Below are 11,395 nucleotides of genomic sequence, written 5' to 3' on the forward strand. Positions count from 1 at the left end.
ACAGTTCATTAAATGTAAAAAAAACAAAACCTGTGAACTGGTGAACGAGTCTTATTGACGTCATGAGAATAAAAGCTCCAGCACTCGTGTCAATGAATCAAAAGAACGGAATGATAAAGTAAGACACCATTATCAGGGGTATGATGAAGAACCACCTTTAGAGGCCATTTTTAGAGGCCTCCGGTATGATGCACTCCGGTATGAGGCCTCCCCTCCCCCTCCCACATTTCTCCCGATGTCCCTGCTCTCAAATATTGTGTTTGTGTCCTTCCCCCTCTCTCCCCATCTTGTCTACCGCTCCCCTTATTTTTTGTGTTTTATGTGTCGGTTTGACATTTTGTGTGATTAATGTTCGCTCTTTCACGAGCCTCGATCTTTTATACAAAAAAAAAAAAAAAAAAAACTGAAAATGTGTTGTGGTTCAAATGATTTGTCAGGTCCCATTTTACATATCCTGTTGAGTTGTCTTTTTATATATATATATATATATATAGTCGAGGCTCGTGGAAGATATAGTACAAGTACATTGAACGGATCAGGACGTAACAGGACAAAATGAACAGCGGAGAGAGAAGGGAAAAACAACAGCAGAGATGAAGGCCAAGACATGGGGAGGTGGACAAAAAATGGGTGTGGGGAGGAAAGGTAAGCATCAGAGGATGCATGGGGTGGACAAGATGGATACAGAAGGAAACTCTTAGGAGGGAAAACTGGAAATTTGGATGGAGGAGAAAGATTGGGGTGGGGTGAAGGGTGGGGTTAACGAGGGTAGAAAAGATAATGGTTCTGGATTGGGGACAATCTGAGATGGTGGTGAACAGCTGTCTTGAAGACCAGGAGGAAGATTAAGATTGAAAGACGATGTGGAAGTTGATTTCAGAGGAAGGAAAAAAGAGGGGCAAATGAGTGGATGTGAGCAGTGATTCTGGATTTGGGTAATTTCGTTAGAAGAGAGTTCATGGTGGACCGTGTGAGCCCCACAGAAACGAGGTGGTAGAAGACAGAAAGACCACCGACCTGTCTGCAATGGCAAAGTGATAGACCCATAGACTCAGATTCATCAAGGGAGATTGTTAGATCACATATTTAAGGAAAAGCTACGTGTGAGCGACAGAACAAGCCCGACAAAACCATTCTGACAATTACTGGCACCTTTGTTCTGCTTTTCCTTTGTTATGTGAATGCAAGAAAGGAATTGTAACAGAAATGATTTTATGATTCATCTTTTCAATATTCTTAGGATCCCTGGTGTTGGGCTAGCGGCTAGGGTGCCGGCTTAGGATTCCTAGGATCCTGGGTTCGAATCCCGGTCGATCGCTGAATTATGCCAGGGGGGTTGACTCAGCCTGTCATCCTTCCGAGGTCGGCTAATTGAGTACCAGTTCACTGGTAATTCCCTGTTTGTCGTTAAAGGCGGCAAAAAGGGTTGGCGTCAGGAAGGGCATCCGGCTGTAAAACATTGCTTCAAAAAGGGGACCAAAAAACAACAACAACCACGGTTCCCGAAAAAGGCCAACCCCTGCTTGCGGGGAAAAATGGCCTCTAAAGGTGGTTTTTTTTTTTTTCAATATTCTTAGGACATCAATAAATAGTGTTTTCACTTCTCGAAATGTTTTTTTAAATATATACAGAGTCGAGGCTCGTGTAAGAGCTAGCACATTAAACACGAAAACATGCACAGACACATAAAACATACAATGAAGGGAGCAGGAGGCAAAAGGGGTTGGGGGGGGGCAGGGGGGGGGGGGGGGGGGGGAGAGAGAGGAAAGCACACAAGCACCAACAACAGTAGAGACCAGGGACGTCGGTAGATCTGTGGAAGGGAGGGGGCTGGGGGAGGAGGGATGGGTGCACGGTAGAAAGCAAATGAACACTACTAGGAATTTCAGGAAAAAGTCGTAGATTGAAAGAGGTGGATCTGGGGTGTTTTAACAGGGGTAGAAAAGATCAAGGTTTTGGATGGGGGAGGATAAGAGATGGTGGTGAACAGCTGTTTTAAAGACCTGGAGGGTGGAGTGGGATTGAAGAGAGTGAGGGAGTTTGTTCCAGAGGTGGGAGAAAAGAGGAATGAAGGAATGAAGGAGAGCAGAGAGTCTTGATTTTGGTAGTTTCACCAGAAGAGGGTTGCTGGCAGATCTTGTGCGACCTGAAGGAATATTTGGGGAACAGAGCACAGACAGAGGTGTGGAGCAAGGCCGGAGAGGAGTCGGTAGGAGACAGAAAGACCACCAACATGCCTGCGGTGAGTGAGTGAAAGGCCCTCAGAGTTAGCTTAATCGCGGGAGATTCCAATGATTCTGAAAGCTTTGGTTTCTACAGCGTGAAGCCGAGCTAGGTGTGAGGCAGGAGCACCAGCCCAAAGGGGAGAGCAGTATTCCATTGAGCTGCGGATAAAAGCTTTGTATGTGGTGAGGAGCTCAGAAGTGCCCAGAAAGGTTTTCGCACGACGGATGATGCCCAGTCGGCGACTGGCTTTGGAGGCCAGCTTGAAAATGTAGTTTTCCCAGGAAAGATCATGGCAGAAAGCCATATGTCAAAGCCATATATTCTTGTGACATCTATCAGGGCTGCAACTTGCTGGAATGCAAAGTAGTGCTGTGACTGTTTTATGAAGCATGCCATTCGTTAGAAGGAACAGGATGGGTTTTTAACAGGCAGATCTATTTAATACGTATGCGTATGTGCTCGGGGGCAGGGAGGGAGGGCTAAGCAGACAAAACCAAAGGAAAGAAGGAAGATCAGAATGAAAAGTGTGAAGGAGGGTAGCTGATTTTGAAGCGTGGATTTGAGTCCCTTGAAGATGATGCCAGGTCAGAACGGACGGCAGATGTGACTGACTCGCAAGCTGCTGCTCAAGTCAATGAATTCATCTAGGAGGATTACTGTGTTAATATCACCGAAATACCAACAAAAGTTTTAATTTCTAATGTATTTCTTTCACCATAATCCACAAACATTTGGGCAGGTCTAAGGTCTGAGAAAGATGGGTCCCAAAAAACGAGGTACTCCCAATCAAAAGTGATAGACATGTTGCGAGTTTGACGAACTGTTCAATTCAAACCCAGCAGACTTTATAGCTTTGTCTAGTAAATGCTGTGGATATGTGGCTTCACCATGGGGATCTTGACGCTAAATTGGAATCTGTGCAATGGCACGCAGCAATCACCTACATGCAATGCAATGGCACGCAGCAAGCACTTCACACCCAACCTTTAGCTGGAACGGTTGCGGTTTTGATATTCTGGTATGCCAAATAAATTCTTCTGATTAACCTGATTCTACATAAAAGTGAAATAACATATTACGGCAGCCGAATGTCGAAATTGTCGTAGGCCATCAAGGAAAGACAAGTGTCAAAGGACGTTGAACGAAGGTGTATGCCTACCTCATGACAATGTGCCGGTGCATGAGGCCATTATGACAGTGGCTTTGATTAGCTGGCATCCCATGTGCAACCTTGACCTCCCCACCAGTGACGACTGTCTGTTTTCTTATTTGAAGTCTCAGTTTGTGCGGCTGCTGATTGATATGCATGCCGTGAGATATCAAACAAAAATGAAGCATGTGAACACCCTCTCATGCGGCAAGCACGTCTTCAGCTCCTTTGCCAAGCAGCTGTCAGAGAGCATTCCTGCTCATACATACCTCACCCATATTTGGCTGCTTTCTCCGAATATGAAGATTCCAAAAGTGCCATGTGAGCCATCCCAAAATACCTTGCAATTCCACATTCCCCACCCACAACTAACATTTTCAATCCTCACCACTTGAATCCTTACTCCCAGCACCTCGACCTCCTTTTCCACTCATCTCAAACATTATTGGCTAGGTTTGGATTTCAGAAACTTATTACTCGATTGTCCTTTTCACAGACTTATAAAGCCTCCTATACTTTAAAAATACCACTATGGACTGGATTGACAATCGCAGAGTTGAATGACAGCCAAAACGTTGACTGATTCAAGGTACAGTACCTGGTAACAGTGAAATAATTGTGCCAGCTCTGATAATGCACAAGCGTTGATAATTGTTCGTCATTTAAACCTAAAATTAAACAAGGGCTCGACATGGTAGCCTCCGAGGAGTTTAGATATACAGACTGATAGATAGAGGGCCCCACCACATCTCTGCATCAGGTGAAATAATTTTTCCTTTTTACTTATGCCTTCATAGCCTGGTGTTGGCTTAGCGGTTAGGGTGCCGGCTTGGGGTCCTAGGATCCTGAGTTCGAATCCTGGTTGATCGCTGAATTAACGCCAGGGGGGTTCCCTCAGCCTGTCATCCCTCCCAGGTCAGCAAATTGAGTACCAGTTCACTGGTAATTCCCTGTGTGTCGCAAGAGGTCACTAACAGGGTTGGTGGCAGGAAGAGCATCCAGCCATAAAACATTGCTTCAAAAAGGGGACCACGGTGCTCAAAAAAAGGCCAATTCCTGCTCTGTGGGGAGAAATGGCCTCTAAAGGTGGTTCTTCTACTTATGCCTTCATTATGACTGCGTGGTTGAACAGGTACTGGCCTCATCCAAGTTTATTTTTAATGCTGAAGGCTACAGTCACGACCTATATAGTCCTCATCGAGACCAGGCCAAAAATAAAATAACTGCATTGATAAATGTGAGGAAAGAAAAATAAAAGAGAAGGAATGTAAAGGTGAGCAGTGAAAATGAGTATAAGAAAAATGTGTGATGAAAGGTGTGTGAGGAAAAGTGTATGGTGTTTGTTTACGAGAAAGAGTTTGAAGCTAGCCCGGTAGCGATAGTTTGAGTGAGACAGAAATTAAGACCAGCAATCCTGACACGGAGAGTGTAAGATGGTTCCGGGCACCACTTTAACGCTCCTAAGTTAGGACGGTAGTACCACCCTGGGCGGTTGATGTCTACAACCTACTACCTAAAAAAACTGGTCCAAGCAGATGGGTGTATTTTAGGAGACACCATCTCCTAACTGGACGGCCATTGGCTCCCGAAGGGAGCTCATTCGCCCTTTAACAGGTATTGTTTTCAGTCTGCAAGGTGTCAAAGTCACCCTCCCTACTGGCAAGCAGACTACCCAACCATGCGACAGGTAGCACTGGGTTACATGTTACCAGTGGCAGACAAGAGACTGACTTGACATAAATTTACTTTTTAATCTACTATCCTCTACTTTTCATCTACTTTAATTTACTATCACATCATCCATGTACATAATATACTGGATTAATATGTATATACGTACTGTATATATGCATACATATATGTGTGTGTGTACAGTGCCTTCAAAAGTATTCATACACCTTGACTTTCTTTCATTTTGTTGTGTTAAAGTCTGAATTGAAAATAGATTACATTGAGATTTTTTTCTCACTGATCTACACATAATAGATCAATGTCAAAGTGAATTTTTTTATTTTTTTATTTTTTACAAAATTATTTAAAATAATGCTTGAAAATTTAATTGCCAAATATTAATTATGTACTATTGCAATGTGAGTACATCTATTAATTCCATACAATTGGAACGTTCATATGATTATTAATTACGTACAATAGGAACGTCCGTACGATGATGAATTACATACCATTGGAATGTTAACTCATCTCTCAATTAGAACGGCACTTGGGAGAGAGCATACAGTCACGTGAAAAAGTAAGTACACCCCATGTAAAGTTTTGACTTTTTCATCATATTTCAACATACAGCTATTTGATCTTCATTTCAACAATATTGAAAGATAAAGGTGATTTAATATAACAAATATCATGAAACATTTACATTTTGTAGTCCATTGTATAATTTAAATAAACATAAATGCAAATTTCGCATGTGGAAAAAGTAAGTACACCCTTGGCTCTAATAGGTGGTATATGGCAGAAGAAACAACCTCAAGTAGGCGTTTCTTATAACTGTGTACCACTGTACCAGTCTCTGACATCGACTGGGAGAAATTTTTGCCCACTCCTCCATGCAGAATTTTTTCAGCTGTGCGATGTTTGAGGCGTTTCTTGCATGCACAGCTCGTTTCAAATCCCCCCACAACATCTCGATGGGATTTAGATCCGGGCTTTGACTTGGCCATTCCAGAACCCTCCATTTCTTTCTTTTCAGCCATTCCTTGGTGGATTTACTAGTATGTTTAGGGTCATTGTCATGTTGCAAGGTCCACCTTCGGTTGAGCTTCAACTTTCCGACAGATGGCCTCACATTATCCTCAAGCACCCTCTGGTACACTGAAGAATTCATAGTGGATTCTATGATGGTGAGCTGCCCAGGCCCTGATGCAGAAAAGCTGCCCCAAACCATAATATTTCCACCACCATGCTTTACAGTTGGTATCAGGTTCTTGTGGTTAAATGCTGTCTTTGGTTTTCGCCAAACATGTCTTCTGGTACTGTGGCCAAATAGCTCTACCTTTGACTCATCTGTCCAGAGCACATTGTTCCAGAAGTGCTGGTCTTTGCCTAGGTGTTCATTGGCAAACTTTAGTCTTGCCCTGATGTTCTTTCTGGACAGCAAAGGTTTCCTCCTGGCACACCTCTCATGTAAATCAAATTTGTGCAGCCTCGTTCTCATGGTAGACTCGTGCACTTTGACATCAACAGTGGCAAGAGCTACCTGTGGGTCCTGTGATGACATTCTGGGGTTCTTAGAGACTTCTTTCAGTATCTTGCAGTCTGCTCTCGGGCTGAACTTGCTGGGGCGGCCTGGCCTGAACAAGTTGGCAGTTGTTTGGAATCTTCTCCACTTGTAGATGATCTTCCGGACAGTCGAATGATTGATTTCAAATTGTTTGGAGATCTTTTTAAATCCCTTCCCAGACTCGTAGGCATCTATAACCTTCTTTCTGAAGGCCTCAGAGAGCTCTTTTGATCTCGGCATGGTGACGCCGCACACTTCAACAACAAAGAGCAAACCAAACGAAATGTCTGAGGTTTAAATAAGACAGGTTCCTCCAAGATCCTCTCTAACGATGTTCTAATCATTTGCACCTGAGCTGGTGCACCTGATTCTAATTTTAGGTATTTGAAGTAGTGATAAATGTAGGGGTGTACTTACTTTTTCCACATGCAAAATTTGCATTTATGTTTATTTAAATTATACAATGGACTACAAAATGTAAATGTTTCATGATATTTGTTATATTGTATCACCTTTATCTATCAATATTGTTGAAATGAAGATCAAATAGCTGTATGTTGAAATATGTTGAAATAGTCAAAACTTTACACGGGGTGTACTTACTTTTTCACGTGACTGTACCTATGTCAGGCCGAACAGTTTACATTTTGTATCCACTAATAGGTCAGATCTGCATCCAGACCTGAACTAAAATCTGAACATCTTCTTGTAACCTCCCCAACTCATCCACCAAGGTTTGTCATAACTCATCCAAAACATTATGAAATATGATGCCATATATCGCTTTTGGCCCCATCTCTCAATGGTGAAGAATCACTTGAAAAATAAAAAATGTCCCAGTTCTGGATCTTTACCAAAATCTATCAATTCGTCCTTGTCAGACACAATCGGTCCACCAAATTTCGGCCTAATCTGTCCATAACTTTTTGAGATATCTTTGTCACAGAGAGACAAACAGACAAACAGGGGTGAAAACATAATCTCCGTCCACCTTCGGTGGTGGAGGTAATTACATCCTACAAGTATTGCAAAGTGAGTACGTCTATTAATTACATACCATTGGAACCAAAGTACGATGATTAATTACGTACCATTGGCATGTGAGTACATCTATTAATTACATACTCAGCGGCGTAATCTGAGGTCTTGCCATGCCAAGACGCACACCACAATCTATATAAATAAAGGAGGAGTGTCTGTGTGTGTGTCTGTCTGGATGTCCGCTTATAACCCAAGAACTACACATCGGAGAAACGTTTTAGACACAGATTCGGAATCAGCATAAAATTCCGGTGGTTTTAGGCTACTTTTTATTTCAATATCAATGGTTTAAAAAACCGGGCCAGCTGCAATTCCACTTGAGGCCACAGCCAGAGCAATTTCCGACTTTTGACGAACCTTGGCCAGGACGATATTAATGAGGAATGTTTTTCCTGTCCCGCCAGGAGCATCGAGGAAGGATATCTTGCCAGCATCATCATCAACACTCTTCAGGATAGAATTAAAGGCTTGCTGTTGGTCCTCAACCATTCTTGAGACATTCTGCTCTACAAATGTGGTCAGCTCTTCCATGGTGTAGTTTGTGGCGGCACTATTGCCCCTTTCCGATCCCATGACGCATTGCGGTTCCGATTCGCGATAAGGTCTATGCGCTATCACCGACACTTTTCCACCTTTTTCATACCTTTTAATCAGATTTAACTTATCTTCCATCGTAACCACATTACGCTTGGAAACACTAGCATTATCCTTCTTAGGACCCATGGCTAACACAGACACAGTAAAGGAATACTGTACGTCGCCTCTGTTTTGAATGAGAACCAGCAGTTGCGCGTATGTACAGTATACTGTACACACATTTTAATATTTTTTAATGTGCTTTTTATTGTATTTTAAATTGTTTTTTAGCTTCTTTTATTGTTAATTTATGTACTATTTTATTTATTTTAAATATATTTTTAAGGAAAACAAATGTTTTCACGTCCGTAGGAGTGACGTAAAGTCGCACATAATGATGTTCGCTGCCCGGTCATGAAAGAAATTATGATTCTCTCGACAAAATGACAGATAAAGATCAGGCAGTAAACTTCCCAACTGAGTTTCTCAACAGTCGTCAGCCTCAAGGACTCCCAACACACAGGTTGATTCTCAAGGTGGGAGCACCAATCATGCTTCTAAGGAATCTTGATCCACCAAAGCTGTGTAATGGAACACGATTGACAATCCAGCAAATGATGCCGCATTTCCTAGAGGCAACCATCCTCTCAGGACAATACAGAGGAGAGAAAGTATTCATTCCAAGGATACCACTTATTCCACTTGACCTTCCATTCTCCTTCAAGAGGATTCAGTTCCCCATCAGGCTATGTTTTGCTATGTCCATCAACAGGGCGCAGGGGCAATCAATGAAGGTTGTAGGCCTGAACTTCACAGAACAAGTGTTTGCCCATGGCCAGCTGTACGTGGGCTGCTCGAGGGTTGGAAAACCAAGCAATCTTTATGTCTTGGCACCAAGTAAGAAAACCAGAAATGTTGTATACCCAGAGGTTTTGAGAAATTGAAAATTGAAAAAACGTCATGTAGGAAATGTACTGTGATATTGCTCTAAAATATATATGTTCTTTTCATCATATATTTGTCTTATTCTTATTCAACCCGGGCGAAGCCGGGTACCTCAGCTAGTAACATATATAGAGTATATTCTGGATATTGTGATAACATCTTCAGAGTCATATCACAATACAGAGTTGGAGATTTTTTATTTTTAGCAAATAATTCGCAAACTCCAACCATTCGGAGGTCCGGAGGGTGGTTACACTGTTAGTATGACTATAAAAATAACAGTGTAAGTTTTCATAAACAGGAAAAGTATAAGGAATAAACAAAATAGAGACAAGAGAGATATCATGGATGAAGTTCTACCCAGAGCAGCATCCTGATGAAACCGTTTCTCTGGCTCGGGTTACAATCATGCATGGGTTGCTACTTGGAGACAGGAAGTCAGGACAGGAATTTTGGAATTTGTTTTGGAATTTTGGTACACTGCTGGTATGACTAAAAATAACAGTGTAAGTTTTCATAAATAGGAAAAGTATGAGGAATAAGCAAAATAGAGACAGAGAGAGATCATGGACGAAGCTCTACCCAGAGCATCATCCTGACGCAACCGTTTCTCTGGCTCGGGTTACAATCATGCATGGGTTGCTACTTGGAGACAGGAAGTCAGCCAGGAATTTTGGAATTTGTCCATGGTGCTGGTGAGAGCCACGTACTTCGCAAAGGATGCCGTGGCATCTTTAACATTTACCAACTAATGCCAGTAGACAGGAGATCCGTTTTAATGTGCATCAGAGGGACGGCACACACATTGATGAATCATCCTGCCTGTGAATCACCGGGATGACAGTTATATCACTTGGCTGAGATTCAAAGCGAGGATAGACAGCTTAGACATGGAGTTGCGTACCTCATCTTGCCAGCAGAAAACACAAAATGAGAGAAAAAAAATAGCAATTGTAACAAAACTCACTTCTTCACAATCCCTCACCTGGAGTTTCCGATGTCAGCCTTCTGCTTCGCTAGAGTCGCAGCTCGACCTGCGGCCTCCACAGCTCGTTCCATTTTGGCACGGGCCTTTCCAACTCGTAGTGGAAGAAGGCCTTTCTTACAGCCAGCCGCAAGGCTGCCCTGCCGATATTTTCCCTCCTCCCGTCGTCCATCAGGATAGGTTGTGCGCCCGTAACCATGGCGTCTGTTCGCAAGCCACTCGCCTTCATATAGAAGACCATCGGAACGCCGACACACTCCAAAACCAGCCCTTTTGTCACTCTTCCACTCTCCAGAATAGGCCTCTGTTGCCGTTGCCTCCAACTGTGGTAGCCAGGGTAAAGATGGCAAGGAAATGTTGAGTAAAAGTAGGAAAAATGATGCACATAGAACATAAAATGTCATCATTTACATGGAGATAGTGTCTTAATTGGTCCTGTGTTTGGTTGTTCTTTTACAGGCCTAAAGTACAACACACGGATTTATTGAAAACAAATTGGCATATTTGAGATCAGCTATCGTAGTTTTGTATCCCAGGTGTGCAGCAATGTTGAATGGCAAACGAGGCAAATGCTTTGGTTGTCAGTCACTAAGACTACCTCCATACGGTATGACATATGCTTTGAAGAGGAGGGGTGTTGTAAATTGAGAAATGTAATGGAGGAGGAGAGGAGAGACAATGGAGGGGAATATGAGAAGGAGGCAGGAGGCAGGAGGCAGGGGATCAAAGGAAAGGAGGTTGGAGGAAATGGGGGTAAGAAGAAGACAGAGAAAGACATGTATGGGGTATAAAAGAGGAAAAAAAGGTGAAAACAACTCACTATCTGATCGAAAACAAAATACACCACATCATAAAAAAATCCCACGACAGGGATATTTGTAGGATTCAAGGTAGATTGTGTGTGGATGGGTGTTGGTAGCTGGTGTTGGTGTAGCTCAGGCAGGATGAGCGGAATGCCATCCTCTTGTGCCAAAGTTCCTTGTTTGTCCTTGTGAGTTCTTATATAACATGAAGATTTCTAGCATGCACTAGGATCTACAAATGAATACTACAGAATTTCCCAATTCACTAACCGCACAATGGTTTACAAATAACACAACGATAAATAAAAAAATCCACCATGCAACGCGCTGCTCATACAACAAGAATGGCACAGCAAATCATGAGATCCAATTCTCAGGGAATTCAACCGGGGATGAAACCAGTTAGTTTGCAACAAGATACTAAGCTT

The 11,395-nt window shown here is 42.7% G+C and overlaps 1 protein-coding gene across 1 annotated transcript in view; it reads right to left on the reverse strand.

The window, feature by feature from the left end:
* LOC137429355 (junctophilin-3-like) overlaps nt 1-11,395 on the reverse strand; it is a 91,929-nt gene that overhangs the window by 49,382 nt on the left and 31,152 nt on the right. Inside the window, exon 3 of the mRNA XM_068119308.2 lies at nt 10,165-10,487. Within this exon, the coding sequence (XP_067975409.2) occupies nt 10,165-10,487 (323 nt within the window). The remainder of the gene's footprint in view (nt 1-10,164; nt 10,488-11,395) is intronic.

Source organism: Myxine glutinosa, chromosome 6 (genome assembly GCF_964187855.1).
Source record: "Myxine glutinosa chromosome 6, kmMyxGlut1.1, whole genome shotgun sequence".
NCBI classification, from domain to species: Eukaryota; Metazoa; Chordata; class Myxini; order Myxiniformes; family Myxinidae; genus Myxine; species Myxine glutinosa.